The sequence below is a fragment of the Schistocerca gregaria genome, chromosome 5 (genome assembly GCF_023897955.1).
Source record: "Schistocerca gregaria isolate iqSchGreg1 chromosome 5, iqSchGreg1.2, whole genome shotgun sequence".
Lineage (NCBI taxonomy): Eukaryota > Metazoa > Arthropoda > Insecta > Orthoptera > Acrididae > Schistocerca > Schistocerca gregaria.
In genome coordinates, this window is record NC_064924.1 from 476,225,607 (window position 1) to 476,251,343 (window position 25,737).

Sequence of the window (25,737 nt, forward strand, 5' to 3'; positions counted from 1 at the left end):
GTAATAAAAGTTAAAAGAAATAAGGAAACAAAAGTACATGCCAACAGGCTGAAACAATTCTTTTAAATTTCAGGTATGGCACTCAAGTGGCAGGTCGTGAAATTCGTCATAGTGATAACAGCATACTACATCACTGCATCAGAGCATGCAACAAATGAGTACCAAGTGACGCCATTTCCGAGCTCATCAGGACTATATTACGATAATAGAGGACAGGTAGAAATATACAGTACCACATGGAGAATAGTCACATACGTAAATCTAGATATAATAACAGAAAGGTTTCAGAATGCAGAGAGGTATGGTAGGGCAGCGGTACAAAGGTGCCGAGAAACACTAACACAATTAAATGTAGGATTAATAGAATGCAGGGTACTAGACCAACAAGTAACCCATCATGTGGAAAAAATCACAGGATTGCAACTTTTAGTACAGCAGCTAACGAAACACGAGATCAGAAGGAAGAGAGGAGTATTCAACTTCGTCGGGCAGGTAAGTAAAATACTGTTCGGGACGTTGGATGAAGCAGATGCAGCATACTATAAGGAAAGAATAGACACTATGGAGAAAAACTCAGAAGGGTTGTTGAGGCTAACAACGGAACAGGTGGCAGTGGTAAGAGCCACATTGGCGGGAGTAAACAGGACGGTATATACACTAGAGTCAAATGAGCACGTTCTGAAGACAGGTATGCAAAGACTAGAACGATTCATGAAGGAATACGTGAAGGAAACCGATATAGGGTTTAAACGTGTAGCGTCCTTCGCCACAGTAACAGAGCAAGTATTACAACTATCGGCAGTGTTTGGTCAGATCGAAGAGGAATACGAACAAATGATAAATGCCATTGTAAATGCTCAGAAGGGAATACTACAGCCTCATATAATTAATTCAGTCCAAATTGTAAAATACCTAAGTTTAATACGGGAAGAACTAAAAGATGTAAAGTTTCCTGTTCCTCTTACGGAGTCCTCAGGTTATCTATTGTTAAGAATAATTGATTTAGATGTTTTCATCTCGGGTAGCATACTAGGATATGTAATTAATATTCCATTAATAAATAATAACAATTTCAATTTGTATAGAGTACTCCCACTACCAAAAGAAATTCCAAACATGAAAGGTAAATATGTGTACATACAGCCAGAGAAAGAATTCTTACTAATAGATGAATCCAAAAGGCAGTACGCGAAACTTTCTGCGGAGGAACTAAAATGCAAGGAGCTAAGTAAAAATAGGAGACTGTGCAAACAAGCATTCGCCTTGCTGTCAACATTCGACCACGAAGAGTGCGAAGCCAAATTGTTGCAACCGGTAAGAGAAATTCCGGAAGATTGTGTGCGAAAAATAGTCGCACTGAATCAGAGCCTTTGGACTCATCTAAACAGTAACGAATGGCTATATGTAGCACCGAAGGAAGAAGGCTTAACAGTATTGTGTGGAAGGGAACCACCAAAGGACCTAGTAATAAAAGGGGTAGGAAAAATTAGTTTTTACAGTAAATGTGAGGGGTATGGCACTAGAGTGTTCATACAAACAGATAGAGTGATTCAGAGTAATGTGACGAAGAAAGACATAGTTCCGCAGATCAATCTAGAATTCGATTGTTGCGTGGTAAACAAGGAAAAAAGGAATGTCTCAACGTTAGCATTAGATTTGCCATTGGACCAGGTAATAACACAGTTAGACGACTTGAAAGTCGCAGGAAAAAGACTGGATGATGTCCAGAAGATGGTAGAGAGACAAGAGGAGGAAATAAAGTACTCCAGGTACTTCACACATTACTCCATAACTACGTATGTAGCCATATCAATAGTTATTCTAATCATAATAACATGCTGTTGTAAAAACTGTAAATGCTGTAAAGACTGTTTTAAAAGTACATGGAAATATTTTGAAGACAGTGATTGTTGTGGAAAAAGAAATACCATAGTGAACCAATACCCAGAGACTAGTTCAGCTAGAAGACACAGTAATAAAGAAACTGAAGAGATAGTAATTTATGAAAGATGTGGAAAAGACCGAGGTGATACGGTCGCTTTCAGAAACAGACGTTAAATAACTGTATTTGAAATGTGTAATTGAAATGTAACTGTATTTGAAATGTAATTCTAATTGAAATGTGAATGTATGTATCAATGAAAGTGTCTTTTGATTTTAATGCAAATGCTTTTGACATAACTGAATGTTAGGCATGTATAATGTAATTGTATTATGGTGTGTTTAATGAATTTGACTTTACTAAATGAAAATGAAAAATATAACATATCAGATGCTAATGTAATAAACAAATCTGTAAAGCGTGTAATGGAAAAAAAAGAGTCACAATTGACGCTACTCTGAGGAGTAACGCCAATTTCCCTGGCGGGGGAGGTGTTGTAACCGCAGAAAAGCCAAGTCTAAATGCAGTTGTTCTCAGACGATACACCAGAAATCATACGGGGAGATAGAGTTAACAGGGGACGCCAGGCGTGTCAGAGGGGTCACAAAAGATAACGACGCAGCCAGATAGACGAGGCGGCGGTCCAAGCGGCCAGGCAGCTGCGCGTGATAAGCAAGGAAGCAGACTCAGTTATTAAGATAAAAAGGGCGCTCTGGGCAGGTCCCTTAATAAGCAATAACTTACAGTATCAACACTCTTGGCTAGAGGGAGAAGTCTGGGAGCGGAGAGAGAAAGAAAGAGGGCCCTAGGTGGGGACCGCACTACGTCATGAGGAGCCAATGAAGGGCTCAGGACGCAGTGCGTGACCATATAGGGAGAGGCCCCTCTACCCCTCCACCCAGCTTCTGAAGAAAAGTACTGAAGTTAATACTAAAACAATCCCTAATAAGGAAAAGTTGCACTCGACGCTACGTCATGCCAAGCGCTGGCGGGGTCGAAGGGGAAGAGCTAACAAAACTCGGAGGCACGCCGCTCCGGGGATCTCCCTCTCTCGGGTTTAGGCAGCGACGGTAGTCAGCGTGAGTAGCAGCCGACTTGGGCTGAGGGCGGGCTGCAGGCAGACAGTTGGAGATAGTCGCCGATGAGCGTTTAGGCAGCGACCGCGGGACTCTGACGTAGGGTGCTAGTGTGGGCAGCAAAGTGCTGGAAAGTTCTATCAGGCAGCCAGAACGGTGGAAGTCAGTCACCGTCTCTGTAATGGGCTTGGCTATTCTGTAGGTACAATCACTACGCAGTTAGGGTGATCTGTATTCTTTCTGAATAAATTAGAACTTTTATAACGTCCATACGAGTTTACTTCTACCAACATCCTAGCCTTGTACCTTCACACCAGGGAATTTAACATCTTAGCCAGATCAAAAGTCTCCCTCTCAATTAGGTCAACCGGTCAATTCCCGTTTACGAACCGTGTCGCTCAATCCCTCGCAAAACCCACGCTTGGGACGCGACAATCTGAAATATAACGTCCATTGTTCAAAGTGCCGTCAATGCGAACAAGAGGTGACCGAGACGTGTAACCAATGGCACCCCATACCATCACGCCGGATGATACGCCAGTATGGCGATGACGAATAAACGCTTCCAATGTGCGTTCACCGCGATGTCGCCAAACACCGATGCGACCATCATAATGCTGTAAACAGAACCTAGATTTATCCGAAAAAATGACCTTTTGCCATTCGTGCACCCAGGCTCGTCGTTGAGTACACCATCGCAGGCCTCCTGTCTGTCATGCAGCGTCAAAGGTAACCGCACCCATGGTATCCGAGCTGATAGTCCATGCTGTTGCAAACGTCTTCGAACTGTTCGTGCAGATGGTTGTTGTCTTGCAAGTGTCCCCATCTGTTGACTCAGGGATCGAGACGTGACTGCACGATCCGGTACAGCCATGCGGATAAGATGCCTGTCATCTCGACTGCTAGTGTGATACGAGGCCGTTGGGATCCACCACGGCGTTCCGTATTACTCTCCTGAACGCACCGATTCCATATTCTGCTAACAGTCATTGGATCTCGACCAACGCGAGCAGCAATGTCGCGATACGATAAACCGCAATCGCGATAAGCTACAATCCGACCTTCTGTCAAAGTCGGAAACGTGGTGGTACGCATTTCACCTGCTTACACGAGGCATCACAACAACGTTTCACCAGGCAACGCCAGTCAACTGCTGTTTGTGTGTAAGAAATCGGTTGGAAACTTTCTTCGTGTCAGCACGTTGTAGGTATGGCCACCGGCGCCACCCTTGTGTGAATGCTCTGAAAAGCTAATCATTTGCATATCACAGCATCTTCTTCCTGTCGGTTAAATTTCGCGTCTTTAGCAAGTCATCTTCGTGGTGTAGCAATTTTAATGGCCAGTAGTGTATATAAGTGTTAAGTTTGTTGAGTGTGGTGACCATTTAGCGTTTCCTGAATTGTTCAAATGGTTCAAATGGCTCTGAGCACTACGGGATTAACTTTTAGGGCCATCAGTCCCCTAGAACTTAAAACTACTTAAACCTAATTAACCTAAGGATAACACACACATCCATGCCAAAGGCAGGATTCGAAACTGCGACCGTAAAGGTCGCGCGGTTCCAGACTGAAGCGCTTAGAACGGCTCGGCCACTTCGGCCGGCTTTCCTGAATGACCGTTCTATTACTCTCTAGGTGTTCTATTAAGAGGGTCTGTCAGTGCATGTGCATAATGGGAGGGACATCGTTCATCTTGGTACCATAATGACTGCCCCATGTCGAGTGGGAAGTCTTCCAACAGCTGTGCAACAACCTATCATAGAAGCATGAGTAATACAACAGCGACCAGTGATGAAGGTCTTAACAAACACACCAAACGCTGATGGCCCAAGAGCGCTGCTTTTATCCACTCCCTTCGGTAGCGAGGATTTTCAGTTGGTTAGTGTACATTGCGGAGATTGACTTGCCCATGGTTTGTAAACGCTGCTTCTTCCTTAAACAAAATTTTGCATGGCTATACCGCATCACTTTGGACATTTCATAGATAAAAATCGGAGACCCGAAATCAGTTTCGAAAGTCATTGTCAGGAAGCTGTAGATGCACCGAAATGTGAAGAGGATGAAATGCGATGGAATTTAGTGTCACCAGAACACTCGTTTGGTTGATCCCTCCCGAACTTTCGAGATGCCACTTAATGACACCTGCATTGTGCGTTACTGCTGCTAAGATGTTAGTTTCATTTCTTTCATCAGTTGCTCTACTCCTTCTTCCTTGACGTATTTTATTCTCCACACTTTCAGTTTATAAAACGTTTTAATTATGTTTGCAAAGACAGACCGTGAGTGCTTGGCACGATCTGGATACTCTTCGGCAAACGACTGCACCGATGCTCTAATAGTGTGGCGACATTCGCCTTAAACGATATTCACTTTTTCGACTGTCGTGTACATTTTGAATGTCTCAATAGCTCTAAGAACAAGTTATCTCATCGCTACAACGGCGGAACACAGGCTGATGGGCTTCAACGGCACAGGTAAACAGAGTAACCATAACTGAGCTAAGTGTTTGCTTACATTGTGCATAATAGGGCAGACGTTTGTGGAAGCTCTTCTCTGACGGCGGAACAGTGGTTTGCTTTGCTGTTATCTAGATACTGTTTGATCAAGTCCCACACATATAATGTCTTTGAAGTACTTTTAGAACCTTCTTTCAAATGACAAATATATTAGAAAAAAAATTGTCGGTGTCGTAATTCGGCGACTATAAACGATAAATATTATTTGCTAACGTCAGGAACTTTACAATATTGTTCTCTATAACCTGGCGAAAACCACACCTAGATTTATTTTTTCATTGTGGATAGGCACACATCAAAAAAGAATTTGCCTCACCTCGGTTCCGAGAGTTCCGGAACCTGTACATAAAATTGGAAGAGAGGTCAACATAAACATCATTTCCGTCCTTTTCATTGCTCATGAAAATTGGAACAGAGATCGACATAAACATCATTTCCGCCAATATGCTGTCGATATGGTTGCACTATCCGTCGGAGGATGGCATTGACGTATCGTACAGCCGGTAGGGGGCCTTCCATGACCACCAGCGGCATACGTCGACCGCACATAATGCCACCCCAAAACAGCAGGAAACCTCCATCTTGCTGCACTCGCTGGACAGTGTGTCTAAGGCGTTCAGCCTGACCAGGTTACCTCCAATTACGTCTCCGACGATTCTCTGGTTGAAGGCATATGCGACAGTCATCGGTGAAGAGAACGTGATGGCAGTCCCCGGCTATGGTTCTGAGCACTATGGGACTTAACATCTGTGGTCATCAGTCCCCCAGAACGTAGAACTACTTAAACCTAACTAACCTAAGGACATGACACACACATCCATGCCCGAGGCGGGATGCGAATCTGCGGCCGTAGCGGTCACGCGGTTCCAGACTGAAGCGCCTAGAACCGCACGGCCACACCGGCCGGCTGCCAATCCCGAGCGGTCCATTCGGCATGTTCTTGGGCCCATCTGTACCGCGCTGCATGATGTCGTGGTTGCAAAGATCGACCTCGCCAAGGACGTCGGGTGTGAAGTTGCGCATCATGCAGCCTACTGTGTACACTTTGAGTCGTAACACGACGTCCTCTGGCTACACGAAAAGCATTATTCAACATGGTGGCCTTGCTGTCAGGGTTCCTCTGAACCATAATCCGTAGGTAGCGGTCATCCGCTGCATTAGTAGTCCTTGGGCGGCCTGAGTGAGGCATGTCATCGACTGTTCCTGTCTTTTTGTGTCTCCTCTATGTCCGAATAACATCGCTTACCACTCAGAGACGCCTGGACACTCCCGTTGTTGAGAGCCCTTTCTGGCACAAAGTAACAATTCGGACGCGATCGGACCGCGGTATTGAGCGTCTAGGTATGGTTGAACTACAGACAACACGAGCCGTGCACCTCCTTCCTTGTGGAATGACTGGGATTGATCGGCTGTCGGACCCCCTCCGTCTAGTAGACGCTGCTCATGCATGGTTGTTTACATCTTTGGGCGGACTTGGTGACATCTCTGATCAGTCAAAGGAACTGTGTACGGGAAACAATATCCACAGTGAACGTCTATCATCAGGATTTCCGGGAACCGGAGTAATGCAGAACTTTTTTTCGCGTGTGTATTTTGGGTGGCCTGTCTTAGTTATCTCACCCTGTATAGACACTAGATACGCGAGTGAGTGACATATCGTCAGATAGTATCACAAAGGCAATTGAATATTTAGTTCTACCTAACGATGGTAAGAGTTCAATGTGCCGTTGACACCTGGGTCATTAGAGACGGAGTACAAACTCTGAATATGAAAGGATGGGGAAGGAAATTGGCTTTGTCCTATTCCTAGGCATCACCACAGTATTCACCAGAAGCGATTTAGGGAAATCAAAGGAAACTAAACACAAATGGCCATACAGGGATCTGAACCGCCGTCCTACCAAATGTAAGTTCAGTGTGCCAGCCAGAGGGCCTCCTCACTCGGTTTTATTTCTAACTTGGCGGAACCATGGATGACCTCATGGTTCTGTAACGATAATGCTTTTGAGTTACCATCGTTGATTTAGCTAAACGAGTTAGTGAGCTCTCGACTAATAAATTATCGTAATTTTTTTCCTTTAACTTTCCAGTGCTGACGCATTTGCGCCAGTGCAGTCGTACGACAAGTTGAGATTAAGAACGAAATTGCCTCAGACTGCATTTGAAAGATGTTCAGTTATTTCAGAGCAGCGTCTATAGCCGGCCTGTTTAGTTAGTAGGATACCTGACATCCATTGTTCATACTTGCTTCTTAGAATGACTGCGGGCTTTTAACCAATCCAACCACAATTATAACCATTAGCAAAAATATTTATTAACTATTAGACAATTATCGAATAACAATAGTTCAAGTCACGTTTGACGACACTTTGGCATTTATTATCGAATAGCAGTCACTTCGATTTCCAGCTTTTACACACAAACTGTTGAAATCACAATTCTGCTTTTCATGAATCTGAGTTCATTACTAGAAGTAATTATTTTAATTATTTGTAGTAATCAGCAAAAGATATAATCTGCATAAATCATTTGTGATATCATTTTGTCTGTTCCCTGTTAACTGTTAACGCTTTCATATCTTCAATGTGACCATATACCTTGCATCAACACTTCAGCCTCAGATTCGGGAGACTATTCATCGTTGACTCGTACGGTGCCAATCGTCCACAGTCACCCTAACTATCAGACATCAGAAACAAAGCGAGTACGAGTCTAATGTTAAGGGTTGCATTCCTTTACAAATCAAGGCGACACTGTTACGTCAGTGCTATTAACTTCTTCCTTCCCTCATTCTCCCTTACTGAATTGTGCAGAGATTTAAGGCAAGTCCTAACTCCAAACGGAAGTTGACCGCACGAACTTGCAGTTGTAATGTGGTGCAGACAGGGTGAAATGACCGACTGTTGCGATCAGATAGCCTCTATCGAAGCTGTGTTTTGTCATACTGTGGAGGGTGCAAGACAAATATTAAGGGATGCAATTTGTACAAACAGTATTTGTGCTCCATTACCGAAAATGTAATGTCTGGAAAAAATTTCGATACTGTAGTACACCGCTCAGACGAAAAACACAGAAAGCTCGTCCAATGCATACAAAATGGTTGTACCGTTGTTCATTCCACCTTGTAATGGTACTTGAATTACGTAACCATTATGGTACCTCACATGAACCTCTCGATACCAGTAATATTCTACTGTATTTCTGTTAACTACTTAACCTATTTCTGAGACAACATTCAGACTTTATTTCACTTTTGATAAAAAAATGGTTCAAATGGTTCTGAGCACTATGGGACTCAACTGCTGTGGTCATCAGTCCCCTAGAACTTAGAACTACTCAAACCTAACGACATCACACACATCCATGCCCGAGGAAGGATTCGAACCTGCGACCGTAGCAGTTGCACGGTTCCGGACTGCGCGCCTAGAACCGCGAGACCACCGCGGCCGGCTCACTTTTGATACATCGATATGTTTATATTGCAATGATATTATACTTATGTGTATTCTTTCTTTTGTCACTATGTTCTTTGGCGTACTTGTAACTCTGATTTTTGGGCACGTAAGCGATTGTTAGTTAGTTGTTAAGTTGTGAGAGAGTCAGACCTTGAAAAAATCAAGTCTTGGACGTCATGTTGGAAAGATGCATATTGTAGTTGGCTTATAAAATGTGAGGAAAATGTTTTCAAGTATGTTTTGTATTATGAAGTGATGTTTTGTGTGTTACCTGATATTGCAATAAAAGCAATTAAAAGGAAGTGTAACTTAAATTCGGAGTGCTGATTTTTTTTTACATCACTATTGTGCTAACTTTGGAAGGTTTAATCTACAAGAATGGTTTGTGAAGCGCATCTACAAAACTTTTGAATATAGCAGAATAAAACCTAGGCCTCTTTGCATCCGAGCTTGGAATCATAACCACCTAGATTTTCAACGATTGAGCCATGATTTTACGACGAGACCAGCTTGGGAAACACGAAAAGATGAGTGCCTAGTTTTTTATTATTATTATTACATGAAATGACTTTATTAACTGTGCTCTAATGACACCTGCCACATAATATGACTGTTGTTGCCCGAAAATGCAGTATTTAGCAGCGTGAGCAACACCACAATCGTTATTAAATGCTGACCTTTGTTGTGGTTGGGTTGTTAGAACCTCCACCGTGAGAAAACGTATGTGAACTGTCAAACGAATATAGGTTACACAGCCATGTCATTGTTTTGTCCTAGCGACAAAAAAATCATGTTATTTGTGTATTCATTTATTCTTGGTAACTAGTGATTATGTGCTAATAAGGTGTTGCGTAGTTGATCATTCAATTCTGTAGCTTTTTGGAAGACTGAAGGCTACTGTAAATTTATTTTAATAATAAATCACAATTTAGAGCACACACTTCATTGTCGTGTCCCGTTTCCTTCTACTCTCGTCGGACACTCGGTAACGTGTCGAAAGTGTGTGTATGTCACTGTAATTATTGGACGCCCTCTGAGTAGATAGGAAATATTAAAATAAATTTACAGCAGTCTTCGAAAGAGTTTTATGCACATTACATACACATTCACACATATTTGTGTATATATACCGGGTGATCAAAAAGTCAGTATAAATTTGAAAACTGAATAAATCACGGAATAACATACACAGAAAGGTAAAAAATTGACACACATGCTTGGAATGACATGGGGTTTTACTAGAACCAAAAAAATACATAAGTTCAAAAATGTCCGACAGATGGTGCTTCATCTGATCAGAATAGCAATAATTAGCATAACAAAGTAAGACAAAGCAAAGATGATGTTCTTTGCAGGAAATGCTCAATATGTGCACAATCATTCCTCAACAATAGCTGTAGTCGAGGAATAATGTTGTGAACAGCACTGTAAAGTATGTCCGGAGTTATGGTGAGGCATTGGCGTCGGATGTTGTCTTTCAGCATCCCTATCGGTCGATTACGATACACTTGCGACTTCAGGTAACCCCAATGCCAATAATCGCACGGACTGAGGTCTGGGGACCCGGGAGGCCAAACATGACGAAAGTGGCGGCTGAGCACACGATCATCACCAAACGACGCGCGCAAGAGATCTTTCATGCGTCTAGCAATATGGGGTGGAGCGCAATCCTGCATAAACATCGTACGTTCCAGCAGGTGTTTATCAGCCAGGCCGAGGGTGATGCGATTCTGTAACATATCGGCGTACCTCTCACCCGTCACGGTAGCAGTTACTGACGTTTTGCTGTCCAGCGCCATCTGTCGGACATTTTGTGAATTTTGCTTTTTTTTTTTGTTCTAATAAAACCCCATGTCATTCCAAGCATGTGTGTCCATTTTTACCTCTCTATCTACACTCCTGGAAATTGAAATAAGAACACCGTGAATTCATTGTCCCAGGAAGGGGAAACTTTATTGACACATTCCTGGGGTCAGATACATCACATGATCACACTGACAGAACCACAGGCACATAGACACAGGCAACAGAGCATGCACAATGTCGGCACTAGTACAGTGTATATCCACCTTTCGCAGCAATGCAGGCTGCTATTCTCCCATGGAGACGATCGTAGAGATGCTGGATGTAGTCCTGTGGAACGGCTTGCCATGCCATTTCCACCTGGCGCCTCAGTTGGACCAGCGTTCGTGCTGGACTTGCAGACCGCGTGAGACGACGCTTCATCCAGTCCCAAACATGCTCAATGGGGAACAGATCCGGAGATCTTGCTGGCCAGGGTAGTTGACTTACACCTTCTAGAGCACGTTGGGTGGCACGGGATACATGCGGACGTGCATTGTCCTGTTGGAACAGCAAGTTCCCTTGCCGGTCTAGGAATGGTAGAACGATGGGTTCGATGACGGTTTGGATGTACCGTGCACTATCCAGTGTCCCCTCGACGATCACCAGAGGTGTACGGCCAGTGTAGGAGATCGCTCCCCACACCATGATGCCGGGTGTTGGCCCTGTGTGCCTCGGTCGTATGCAGTCCTGATTGTGGCGCTCACCTGCACGGTGCCAAACACGCATACTACCATCATTGGCACCAAGGCAGAAGCGACTCTCATCGCTGAAGACGACACGTCTCCATTCGTCCCTCCATTCACACCTGTCGCGACACCACTGGAGGCGGGCTGCACGATGTTGGGGCGTGAGCGGAAGACGGCCTAACGGTGTGCGGGACCGTAGCCCAGCTTCATGGAGACGGTTGCGAATGGTCCTCGCCGATACCCCAGGAGCAACAGTGTCTCTAATTTGCTGGGAAGTGGCGGTGCGGTCCCCTACGACACTGCGTAGGATCCTACGGTCTTGGCGTGCATCCGTGCGTCGCTGGGTCCGGTCCCAGGTCGACGGGCACGTGCACCTTCCGCCGACTACTGGCGACAACATCGATGTACTGTGGAGACCTCACGCCCCACGTGTTGAGCAATTCGGAGGTACGTCCACCCGGCCTCCCGCATGCCCACTATACGCCCTCGCTCAAAGTCCGTCAACTGCACATACGGTTCACGTCCACACTGCCGCGGCATGCTACCAGTGTTAAAGACTGCGTTGGAGCTCCGTATGCCACGGCAAACTGGCTGACACTGACGGCGGCGGTGCACAAATGCTGCGCAGCTAGCGCCATTCGACGGCCAACACCGCGGTTCCTGGTGTGTCCGCTGTGCCGTGCGTGTGATCATTGCTTGTACAGCCCTCTCGCAGTGTCCGGAGCAAGTATGGTGGGTCTGACACACCGGTGTCAATGCGTTCTTTTTTCCATTTCCAGGAGTGTACATTATTCCGTGGTTTATTAAGTTTTCAAATTTATACGTACTTTTTGATCGCCCGGTATATCACATATATATACATATCAAACACACACACACACACACACACAAACACACACACAAACGCACGCGCGCGCACGCACTCACGCACGCACACATACACACATCAGGGTTTTAGAAAAATCTTAGATAAGTCCTTCAGACAGTTTCAATAAAAACTCAAACAGACAAAAAATTAGCAAATGGGAAGTAGGTCCACTGTCAGAGAATGAAGTGAGCATCAGACCAAGGGCAAAGTGGGCTAAAGACAGAAAAAGACTCCAAGGAGAAAGAATAGGAGCTGCTTGTAAACTCCGATGATTGCAACATAATTGCTTTGCATGGTCTGATAGCGTCCAATCACACGTAATAATACACTGCACAACAGAATTGATGGTGTTTGGTTTGTGGGGCGCTCAACTGCGTGGTTATCAGCGCCCGTACAAATGCCCAACTTTTGCGCAGTCCAACCTCGCCACTTCCATGAATGATGATGAAATGATGAGGACAACACAAACGCCCAGTCACTCGAGGCAGGTGAAAGTCCCTGACCCCGCCAGGAATCGAACCCGCGACCCCGTGCTCGGGAAGCGAAAACGCGACCGCGAGACCACGAGCTGCGGACTACACAACAGAATTAATGAATCACATTTTCGAAACATCGTAATACCCATCCACTGGGACGTATAGGTTTGGAATTTTGCTCAATGGCCTCTATAACTTTCCTCTATTAGGGTGCAAAAGCCTGGCGCCCAGTGACGTCACCATCAGGTTCGCCGCCCTTCAAACAGTAAGGTGTCGACGTCAGTGAAAGAAAGGCTCCAGTTCAAAAGTTCATGTGGCCTATCACGTGGGTTGATGATGTCACATTGCCTCCTAATTTTACGACAACTCTGCCCAGTACCACTGCGGACGCGTCAAGGTCGTCATATCTCTTCACCCCTTCTTTTGACGCCTCTGTAATGGACGTTAGAACCGTGACACCAACAGTTGAAATCACGCTGCTTTCTTATGAGCGGCCGAAGGAAACATTCCAGGCACACCGCCCAGAATCGGCACGAAAAGACCGCAGAGTGTGGCATAAAGGGCGTCATTGAAACCACCTCTTTCCCATGCATTTCGCTGTCGAAAACGACAGTTCGCGGTGCAGTGAGCAATAGGAAGAAGTTCTTCAAGACCTTTTATAATGCTGGCACCCTGGGGAGTTTCAGCCCTTCTCTAAGGATACTGTGGGGTTCCATCCCATCTAACGTGATCGCACCCATTTGGAGCGGAGCGCGATCGCAATTTTTGTTCTCACGTACAGCTTGGAAACCATAGGAACTGTTGAAAACCATTCGACGAAATTTGAAGATGACCCGAAGCAGCTAAGGGTGATGGTGCTTTTTCTGCGTTCCTATTTTGTATCCTCCTGTGGACTGATCATGGGGGATACAACATTGACACATACCATGAATAAAATGGTAAAGAGCCTCTCAAGACCGTTAATTCGGCAAAACCCTCGGTGGCACCCACCCAATTTTATTAAAAATTTTAAAAATGCACTTCTTCAGACAGAATACGTGACGTCGTCCTAGGCGCTTGCAGACCGGCAACCCTTCTCACAGTCTCCGATCCCACACGGCCTGTTATCAGGCGTGAGAGTAGCAGTGTAGCGCCGAAAGAGCAGCAGTGTAGCCTGCCCGATGGCGCCTTGGTTTCTGATTGAGAGGTCTGTCTGTACAGGTGCATTTCACGTAAAAAGTTAAGAATCATTCTAACGCGACTCAAAGGCATTGTCCATTGCGCAGTCTCTCTCATTGGATTTTGAGGAAGCAATTTCGTGAAAAAATTGATTTTTTTTCATTTTATAATCTGACATCACAGCTTGATAACTGGATTTCTTTTCGCTATTACTCATAGTTATTGTGATGTTTCGAAATTAAGCGAAACATGGCATACATTTTGAAAAGTTTGCAATAAAATGTAGTTGTGGCACGTTTTTAGTTGGAGCATATTTGGTCATACAATTCTGCGTGCTAAATGTAGCTAACATAGAGAAACTGTTATTAAAGCTGAAAGAGAGCACTACCTCTTTCCATTATCAAGTAAAAAACTGACATATTTGGAAGTTGTCCATCTCAAGACTGGCAGATACATACCACACGCGAGGCTATTGCAGCCTACTTTTTCTTATTACTTGTCATATTGTTCCTGTGGGAACACTAGTGTCGCAAGGAAAACCCTCGCACTGCACCATCTTCATTGCAACATTTAGTATTGAGTGTTGTATCACCTCAGTAGGAACTGTACCTTACCACCACAGCCTCCCACTGCACAAGGATATTCACTCTTTGCCCACTGCCTAAAGTCGTTTGTCGTCTCCTGGGCCACATCCATTGACCTCCTTTGTGGAACTACCCACTAATAAGGAATAAGGGTTTTGGGTAAACTTTCTGTACCCTGCACTCATAGCGCTATTGGAGATCCCATCTTACAGCTTCCTGCGCACGCCGTTTTGTAGTCTGAAGTGGTCGTCCTACAACGCTTCCGTTCTGCGCCGCTGTAACGTAGAAAAAATCGAATTTTCATTTGTATCTAAAACTTTCCCATTGCACAGTCGACGTCGCTATTCATAGGGCGAATGCTGATATTTAAAGGCTTTTTACTCTCCACTATTTGGTCAGTTAGCGAAGAAATTGTGATTTTTAAAGTTTGTGGTAGCCAGATTTTGTGTGATTACCCTAGATTAAGATAATACATCTCCTGAGTGTCACATGAAGTAAGAACATGTACCAAATTGTTGGTCATATATTCGTCAACAGCAGATCTTAAATTCTTTCTACGTGTTAGTGTATTTGACTTAGTAGGTTATATTTAAATTTATCAATGTTATATGGATGTTGTTTGAGGTCTGCGACTGTATTATAAGATTATGTGGAATAATTTTATACTGCTTCAGTCACTTTTTACTAATATTTTATCAGCACAATGCATTTCGGCAGCTGCCACGGCCTGCGAATGTGGACATGGACGTGGGCCGTACAGAAGAGAACTACACTGAAGCAGACGACCTTCATTCTGCATCGACACGTAACTACAAGAGAACAGAGGCACAGGCAGCGCTATTCTGTCTCGATCAAGAGAAGAGACTGCTCCAGGACGTGGTCACAGTGTGCGAGCAGAAAACCAACACAGACGAGAGGGCTGGACGCGGTCTTCACATCTGGCTGCGTAGAGAGAGCTAAGGCTGACACAAGGTTGACGGTCTGTGCATGCAAGTCTGTGGAGTCTAATTTTACTGCTTACCCACCTCCTCCCCATGGAACTTCTGCAGCTGACACAGGCAGTGAGAGCGGTTGGCAGACTGTCAAACCAAAGTATGCCGCTCCTTCTGCGCCAGTTGTCAACAACAAGAATGCTCACCAACGAAATCTGGTAACAGCTTTCTGGCATTTACCGATTCCGATCTTCTCAGACTGGCACAGAAGTCCATGGCGTAGAAGTGCACTGCCCCCAACCCATTCCCCCTACAACATCCGCAGCTGACACAGGCGCGAAGTGCGGTTGGCAGACAGACAAACCAAACCGTGCGGCTCGTTATGCATCAACTGCCAACAAGAACAGCGCCCAAGAATGAAAACTGGTAACCACTTCCTGACTCTTACCAATCCCTATTCTCTGTAAGATCCACTCCTCCCACATCTCCCCACCCTCCCTGCAAATCTACGGCTAACACAGGCGCTATGGGCGGTTGACAGACGCTCAAACCAAAGCGTGTGGCTCATTATGCGTTAACTGGCAAGAAGAACAGCATGCCTAAACAAAAACCGGTAACTGCTTTCTGGCTTTCACGAATCCCATTCCTCTGAAGCATTAACAACCGCAGCGTGGACAGTAGATCACATATCATGCTGCACAAGAAGAAGGTAGCCCAAACCAGATGTTACCCAGGCAGCAGCCAAATGTAGATGTGGGCAGCTCCCGCCCAGCGTCAACAGTCAGGCGTTCAGTGCAGAAGCTACCTCCCATCGTAGTACAAGTGAAAGGCGATTGTATATGTTTCCTGAAACGTTTCAACCAGTGCACGGCAGTGACTTACACCGTCAAGACTGCAGGGTCGTACACAGGGCGAGTACGATCCGCTAACTGTAAAGACTTCTCGACGGTGAAGAGCTAGGGGGCAGCACTGGCCTTCTACACACATGTCGCCATTCTGGAGATGCTCATCAAGGAATTCTTCAAGCAGTACACTGACGAAATTGTACACCTGGGGGACCTGGAATTTGCGGTGTGTACAGTGCGGTAATGGCCTCCAGATGTCTCCACCGATCCTGGAGATCGCTGTCAACTCGGACAAACGGAAGCTGTTTCAGCTGAACAATGAGGCCAATGCCACATTCACTGTCGAGCCGCTTCTCCAAAAGAGAGGATCGCCTAAGTGTTTCCCTGTCAGGGGTGTGACAAGTGGCATGCCACTGCTCCTTCCCAGAACCATGCCTTCAGTGTGTGGGCAACCACGCGAGAGCCAACTACCCGCTATCTATGAAGCACACACCCAAGTCAAAAACTGTGGCAGTCCAGTCCAGTTACTAGTTATTGTGACTGTGAGAGTTTTAGGGCCTCGTTAGCTCGTCAGCGTGGGGAACTATACAAACAGAAGAGGCGGTAAACAACACCAAGCAGGCGCCAGGCAGTGATGCTGTCCTCCTCAATAAGAGGCAGGACGGGCCCTGCGCGCCGTAAAGCGTGCTCGAGACGGCACTCCAGAGGGACAGCGTATCCTTCTAAGGAGAAAAATCAGCGCCGCAAAGATGACAACGCCACAACGGCAGGAGACGGGAGTGCAAGCGGTTCGACGGCCGTCGGAGCGGACACGGCGCCGAGTCGCCATACAGTGGTTGTTCCGCCTAGCGACGCACTGGCATTAGCTGTTGCCACAAGTGACCTCGCTGCCCTCGTCCCCTCACTGTCTGTGGCCATCGATAAAGTATCTGTCTCTCCTCGCCGAGACGCTGCAAAGAGTCGTCGAGTTCGACTGCATTGCAGCCGCTCCCAACGACGTCTGCGCTGTGGAACAGTGAAGACTGGTCTCTCATGGGCCATCCAAAAGCTGTCAGAGCTACCAGCGTTCAAGGAGACACAAGTAATCTGAGAAGAGAACTGAGACGGCAACAAAAACGAGAAGTTATCAAATAAAACCAAAAGAAGATTATGGGAAAATAGCACCTGTGTTTAGAGTCCACCAGACCAGCGATGAGGAGCAAATTCTGATGAAGGTCTAAGAGAGAAAGAGAGAGACAAAGGGAAAGAGAGACAGATCCTCATACTTAATGTCAGAAACAGTTGTAGCTCCATACACCAACGTAAATGAAAATCACAAAAAAAACAAAAAAAGGGATGTGCTGCGAAGGATTTATCCAAATGGGATGAATATTGAAGGATGTGATGGATGTACGGACAAACAGATGATTAAATTTTCTGAAAAATTGGCTTACTTAATCAAGATAAAGTGCTTCACAAATTGAGCAAGTGATTAAGTCACTGGTCCATCTCTGGCCCTTACGCAAGCACTTATTTGGCTTGCACTGACTGATCGAGTTATTCTCTCTTCTCCTGAGGAACATCGTGCCAAATTCAGTCCAACTGGTGCATTAGACCTTCAAATCCTGAGTTGATCTAAGGTCCCTGCCCATAAATGTCCAAATTTTCTCAACTGAGGAGAAATATGACAACCTTGTTGGCTGAAGGAGGATTAGGAAAGCATGAAGGCAAGCAGTACAAACTGTCACTGTGTGAGCAGTCATTACCTTGCAGATGGCTTGCCATGAAGGGTGACAAAACGGAGTGTACAATGTTGTCAGTGTACTGCTGTACTGTAAGTCTGCCACAGACGTCAACCGAAGATGAACTGCTACGAAATGGAATGGTACCCCAGACCATTACGTCTGGTTGTAGGGCTGAACAGCAGGCGACACTCAGGGTGATATCACACCGCTGTCTAGGGCTGGTCATTGCTGGTCATTCTGGCTCAGCTCAAAGTGGGACTAATCACTGAAGACAATTCTACTCTAGTCAGTGAGATTCCAGCCCAAACACGGCTGGAGATTCCCCAGAGAGCAGTAGGATACCAACGTGACTGTCGCCCACCAAACGGTCTAACAACCAGGAATGATGGCCTGGGGTACCATTTCACTTCAGAGCAGAATATCCTTGGTGAACAGAATATCCAGACATCCGCAACTTCCTTGCAGCACAGGGGAAGTCGACCACAATGGACACCCCATTTTGTCACCCTTCATGGCAAGCCATTCTGAGCAGGAGAGGGTTTCAATCAAGAAAGTAAGAGAGTTTCGCATCCTGTCCAGTACAGTGTGGGGTCAGATGGGGCCGTCAACGAAGCGAACTCCACCGGACGGCAATCCGCTACACTTTTCTCTATCCTAGTGTAACCATATCGGCAGCATAATGGCGAGACATTCGTCATCATGGACGATAGTTGGCGTCCCCATCTTGCACATCTTGTGAATGACTTCCTTCAGGATAACAACATCACTCGACTAGAGTGACCATCATGTTATGTAGCCATGAACGCTATCGAACATGCCCAGGATAGATTGAAAATTGCTGTTTATGGACGACGTGACCCACCAACCACTCTGATGGATCTACGCCGAATCACCGTTGAGGAGTGGAACGGTCTGGACCAACAGTGGCTTGATGAACTTGTGGATAGTATGCCACGGCGCATACAGATATACATCAATGCAAGAGAACGTGTTAGTTGGTATTAGAGGTACAGGTGTGTACATCAATCTGGACCAGTATCTCTGAATGTCTCTCTGTACGGTGGTAAAACATTCAATGTCTCTGAATGTCTCTCTGTACGGTGGTAAAACATTCAATGTGTGGTATTCATGAGCAATAAAAAGGGCGGAAATTATGTTTATGTTGATCTCTATTCCAATTTTCTGTACGGGTTCCGGAATTCTCGGAATCGAGGTGATGCAAAATTTTTATGTTGTGTGTATATAAAATCCGAACCCAATTGCCCAGACACACAGACAGACACACACACACACACACACACACACACACACACACAAAGAATAGTGCCTAGAATCATCACAGATGTACATAAATCGCAGCTTAATACCATTTTCTTTAGTCAGGAAGATGCATAAAAGAGCGTCTCTTTTTACAAGATCATTGAGTTTGATCACCTAAATAGAAAAGTCTGTAAACAAAATACACGCAGGCTCCTTGTCACAAGATCCAAGTGTGTTGAATGATCTCTGATTTCGACCTAAAGAATCGAGTTTGTGTAAAAATAAAAATGGTCTGTATTATTATTTATCAAAACTGCATCATATATCGAGTACAAAAAACGTGTGACCTATTGTCGTAACTTATTTGTTTTATAACAATAAAAAAATATGCATGGATCACATATTGACACCATTACTGCAAAAATCGTGTTACATGATTGATTAGTTGTGGTTGCCCACGAAGTAGGTGCAGAAATACAAAAGACCCAGTAAATAATTTCAGAAGCTCCTTGACACTGGACTCATATGATGTGTTTGTCTACACTCAAGCTCATAAATTAAGGATGCCACACAATGTGGCACTACACAAAACTGGCACTAATAGCGTAGGCACGTAGGGAACACACACGACACAGATCTGTAAGTCCACGTTATTGGTGATAAGTTGAGGAAACCGTCCCGAAACACAAGTGCTACAAAACGCCACTGTTTCCTGCGCATATACCCCGACATCAGTATGGGATATGATCACCATGCACACGTACACAGGCCGCACATCGGGTTGGCATACTCTGGATCAGGTGGTCCAGCAGCTGCTGAGGTATAGCCTCCCATTCTTGGACCAGTGCCTGTCGAAGCTCCTCAAGTGTCCTAGGGGTATGAAGACGTGCAGCGATACATCGACCGAGAGCCTGATATCTTCTGTTTCGAGGTGCTCCTCCACGACGGCAGCTCGGTGAGGCCGTGCGTTATCATCCATCAGGAGGAAGGTGGGACCCACTGCACCCCTGAAAAGGCGGACATACTGGTGCAAAATGACGTCCCGATACACCTGACCTGTTGCAGTTCCTCTGTCAAAGAGATGCAGGGGTGTACGTGCACCAATCATAATGCCACCCCACACCATCAAACCACGATCTCCATAAAGGTCTCTTTCAAGGACATTAAGGGGTTGGTATCTGGTTTCTGGTTCACGCCAGATGAAAACCTGGCAGAATCACTGTTCAGACTATACGTGGAGTCGTCCGTGAATATAACCTGGGACCACTCTTATAATAGCCATGTACTGTGTTCTTGAGACCAAGCTTTACGGACTCTACTGTGACCAGGGGTCAGTGGAACGCATCTTGCAGGTCTCAAGGCGAATAAACCATGTCTGTTCAGTCGCCTGTAGACTGTGTGTCTGGGGACAACTGTTCCAGTGGCTGCAGTAAGGTCCCGAGCAAGGCCACCTGCAGTACTCCGTGGCTGTCTGCGGACACTGATGGCACTTGTACACTGTGGACGTCCCGTATCGTAGCGCATGGACACGTTTCCTGTCTGTTGGAATCGTTGCCATAATCTTGAGGCCACACTTTGTGGTACACGGAGGGCCCATGTTATGACCTGCTGTGTTTGACCAGCCTCCAGTCTCCATAATATTCTACCCCTCATAACGTCATTAATATGTGTTCTTTGAGCCATTTTCAACACACAGTCACCATTAGCGAGTCTGAAAACTTCTGCACAGTACTCTGACATGCACCAACACACCTCTGCGTATGTTCACTGTTACCAGCACCACCGTGCTACGACGACATGTCAAATTCACCACATGGTCATACCCCGAGGTGATTTAAACCCACAAACCGCCCACCAGAGCGTTGTTTCACCATGTGTGGGGCATTATCCTTAATTTACGAGCATGAGTGTAACGGCTGGAGACGGTATTGAACTGCAGAGAATCGAAGACTTATACAGGGACCTATATTCAAGTACTGCACATAAACAGGCCAATAAATCCCTAATGTACAATTCCACTACTGATGGCAAATCAATAGAAACAGTTATTACCGTAAAACGCCTGGAAGCAACCATCCGGAGTGACCAAAAATGGAATAACTACATAAAGCAAATAGGTGGAACAGCATACACAGGGCACAGCACAGATTCATTGGAGGTATCTTAAGGAAATGTAATCCATTCATAAAAGAAGTGAGTAACAAAACATTGGCCGATTTTTTAATTTTTTTGTTTAGTATTGATCGTTAGCTTTGGAGCGTTAACATTTCACATTAATAGAAGAGACGGACGAGGTTCAATGAAGAGCAGCAGGCACTTGATCGTTTAGTTGATGCGAGAACATTATGGAGATGCTAAACCATCTCCTATGGTACAGAAGAGTTGAAGTGCCCCAATGGATTTGTTTCTCAGGCGACATCCAATGATTACATGAATACTTTAGTGTGAACAAAATAAAAAGGAAAAGGGATGGCAAAGAGGTATGAAGGAAATAATGGCTTCCAGCCACACAGAAGAATGCGGCAATGCAATGGAGAGAGTTAAAAATTTGTGACGGAATGGGTCTCGAGCACGAATGCTACACTTTTCTATGGTTGTAATAAGTGTCTCTGCCATCCGGACAGGCTATCTGTCAGACTAGCTTTCCAATCGCAGCACCGAAACGGCCCCACTAACACTCTACTCACAAATATCTGATTCCCGTAGCAGTTTGGTTGTTGGTAGTGCATCTGCACTGAAACTTTTTCGTCACGTAGCTGTCGCACCCATAGAATTATATATATGAGTGATGGTAGTCTTGTCAGACACATCCGACAGGACAGATACCACTCATATCTATAATCCAACGACCAGCTCACGTTCTTAATCACTGAGTTCTCCTGACGAACCCACTTTGCTGCCTCTCTACTGACAACACAGTACTCCCAACCTCCTTTTATACTGGCGGATCCGCCTCTCACGACATTTAGCGGTTACTTCCACATTACATAGGGTTGTCCGGATACTTCTGATTAGATATTGTATATCTGCATACTATTGCGTCTTTCTACAAAAAATGAACGAACGTTACCTCACTTCACTACTTCTTCCTAAGACTTACAAGTACCTACATTTGCTTGATTGCAGGTCATATCTTGGATAATCTTTACTGGAGGAATTTCGTACATCAAGATGGCGATAGCGTCCATTTTCCGGTCAGAAGGAGGCCGCAGTCTGTTCTGGTGTGGCGCCGTGCAGCAACTCGGCTCTGCCACGGCCTCTGTGGTCACTTTCAGCGTTGTGAACTACGCTGACATCTTCCACTCATACACGCCATGCTGAACTGCTGTATGGACAGTGTCTTGCACAGTGAATAAACGTGTCACAATGCTGTGAAACTGCAAATAATGGTTAAAGCTAGAAATAAATCTCCATACTATAAGTATTCTGACATTTAAAATAAATAATATGCAGAGTGTTGTAAAAGACTCAATATTACTACATAAAATTCATTTGGAAAGAAAACGAACAAGAAATAGCGCACAGTGTGACTTAAAAGGTTGGGGAAATGAAGCGCTTTCACATGCCCAGCCCCCTAAGAGCTGTCAGCTCCACATATTAGAATGTCTGCAGCTTATCTGTTTCACTAGCATTGACCAAGTTTGTTTTGTTTGTTTTCCGTAGTTCAGCTTTACAACATATTATAATAACGTACAACTAATTAAGGATATTAAAATAATGTATATTTTAATACGGTTGGGTGCTGATAATTTACAGATGAGACTGTATTATGGTAAAAACACTTAATTTATAAAAAGTAATTATGTACTTATTTTACACTGCATAAAGCACAACCTGTGAATGGAAATGAGATAAGAGGAGTAAAGGAGAAACTATTTAACTTCCTGTTGAATTTAGTTTTACTTCCTATTAAAGATTATATATCTGGGTAAGTTGTCGAAGATTGTGCGTGCATTGCTATTCACTTCCTCCTGAATTAGTCAGTTCTAAGCACCAGTACTGACAGTCGTTTTATTGCGAGGTACTGAAAGTGTGGTCATCATACACTCAATAAATTCATGAAAGATATATTGTGTAATAAAAATGTTTATCTTCTTCAACTTTTGTCTACAACTTGATTTTGTGTGAAAAATGAAAACTTTCTTTCTTAAATATGAAGGAATTTAATTTAAATGTCATTAATGAATGAAAATATGCAAAACATATTAACACACTGATCCCTTTCTCTCTGGGATTTGCAATGATATTATCTCAGTTGTTTTATTTGCCTTGTAATGTTTTTATCAGTTTAATTATAAATGTTAAGTATTCCCAAAAACTTCGCAGATTTCTTGCCAGTGTGCCAAACTCGTAATTACTTTTGTACTTCCCTCGCTATTAATTACATTTTTTTAAATTAGCATAGAGACAAACTGCAGACAACCAAGGCATAATTTTCTTAAAGGTATTATGTCCAATTTCTTCTACTGCTGCATATCAAATGCCATTGCTTGCAAAACTTGTGTAATGTACCAAACTATGTATTTTTTTTATTTTTGTAAATTAAATGATTAAATGGAAAGTTATGTCTATAAATGCGGAATGTAACAGGAAAATTGTGGCAATCTGTTCGCGATTTCCCACATTCATCAAGTCTCTCTGTCTTCATTTTTTGTAGTATGCAGTAGAAATGTCCACACTCTTTTCATAAAATACAGCATGGGCCACATCTTATTTCCTACAGTCCCATTTGTTGAGATGTACACAGATGTATTCCTTGGCCAGATTATGAAAAATAAAGGATGGTACATTTTATTTCTTATTGCTTACTGAAAATTAGTGGTGAATGTGAAAACAGAGTTGTCTGTTGAACAGCCATTGCAGAACACAAATTATGAGGGACTGTTTATACTATCAGAAAAGAGGTAAGATGCTGTTCTGAAATACATGAGTTTTTGAAAAGAAAAAGAAGAATATTGGTATGTGAGTAATCAAATGTGTTAATAATTAATGACATCTGTCCAAAGGTTTGAACTACAGCATCTTTTAATATTTCCACTAATAATTGTCTTACTTTCAAGAAAATAAATGAAAGATTAACTTATGACCAAATTTTTATGAAATTTTCTGTGCCACTTACCTTTATCAATTAAATCATTTGACATTATTTGTCCTACATTTAATAAATGATATAACTAATACCTGCCGCTTGTGAATTATTTACATTCATTCTATTCAAGAGTGTATGGTAATACATCCCATCCCCACTGTTTGCATGGAGATAAAAATAGGGGGAGATGATGCTACAGATTTATACTGCTCTTATTAGATGCACCAAAACATTAGCAAACTATTGTTTAGATGGAGGTTGTTTATGACTGTTTTTTGTTTGTAACTTCTGTCGTGTTCGCCAGAGAATACCAAAATAACATAAGTGTAAGGAACATGTTACGACACCGAAACAGAGACCGACAGTAGCGCTCTGGGTGGCCTGGCACTGAACTACGAATTCGGGACGTTTATGGCACGATTATATGTATTCCTGTTTTGCGAAATACCAGCGTTAGATGATAATATTCTTCATTTATGTTTTATGGGTGGATATGGTAGTCTGGTGGTAAAGGGTATATTTTTGTAAAACCTGATATAGCCATTTCGACTGCGTGGCTGTAATCAAGAAGAAATTCTGTGTGTATTTCACTCTTTGAATAGCACTGTAAGTATGTTACTCATATTTTGCATAATTTCTGCTTTCACCTGTAATATTAGAGGAGATAAATGATTTCATATGTATTTTTGTTTCATTTGAAACAGAAGCTGGTTTTGCAGCACATTGTTCTGTGGACTCATGATAATCTGTTACTTGTTACGAATCCGTGTGTGAAACGCTCGATTTAAACGCACTGTAAGTATTCTACGTTATTTTTGTTATCATCTGTTTACCGGGCGCTCCCATTTAATGGAGCCAGCCAAAGTATTCACTGGCTTCCGCTAAAATGTAATTTTAGTAGTGCCTGTTAAAAATATTGTAAACATCTGCATAACTACTGCCGCATTTTAGCATTTGCAAGGAAGACTGAAGACTAGAAGACATACTTATCTACAGCTACATCCAAACTCTATACGCCACTGCGAAATGCCTGGCATTCAGTGGCAAGAAGCAACATCACTCAAACCCGAATTACTCGCTCATTCCGCATTGTGAAGGTGAATTCCAACACTGTCAAAACCTGCTAACACGGAGTTCGCCATTAAACGCAAGAAAGTACGGGAAACAGGTGCTAAAAAAATATAAGTACTCTGCTTATCACACATTTAAATTTAGCAGTTCATACAGAGTTTTGTAAGCACTAACAAATACACAGAAGTCCACAAAACACCGAGGAAACCAGCTTCTGTTTTGTATGAAACTAAACCAAATATGGAATCGTTCCTCCACCCCCACCCCCCCC

General features: G+C 44.0%; 1 protein-coding gene across 1 annotated transcript in view; it reads left to right on the plus strand.

The window, feature by feature from the left end:
• The window catches only part of LOC126272529 (solute carrier family 52, riboflavin transporter, member 3-B-like), a 107,690-nt gene extending 83,590 nt beyond the window's left edge, over positions 1 to 24,100 (plus strand). The window contains exon 3 of the mRNA XM_049975443.1: positions 22,433 to 24,100. Within this exon, the coding sequence (XP_049831400.1) occupies positions 22,433 to 22,627 (195 nt within the window). The 3' untranslated portion in view covers positions 22,628 to 24,100. The remainder of the gene's footprint in view (positions 1 to 22,432) is intronic.
• Positions 24,101 to 25,737: the final 1,637 nt, after the last annotated feature.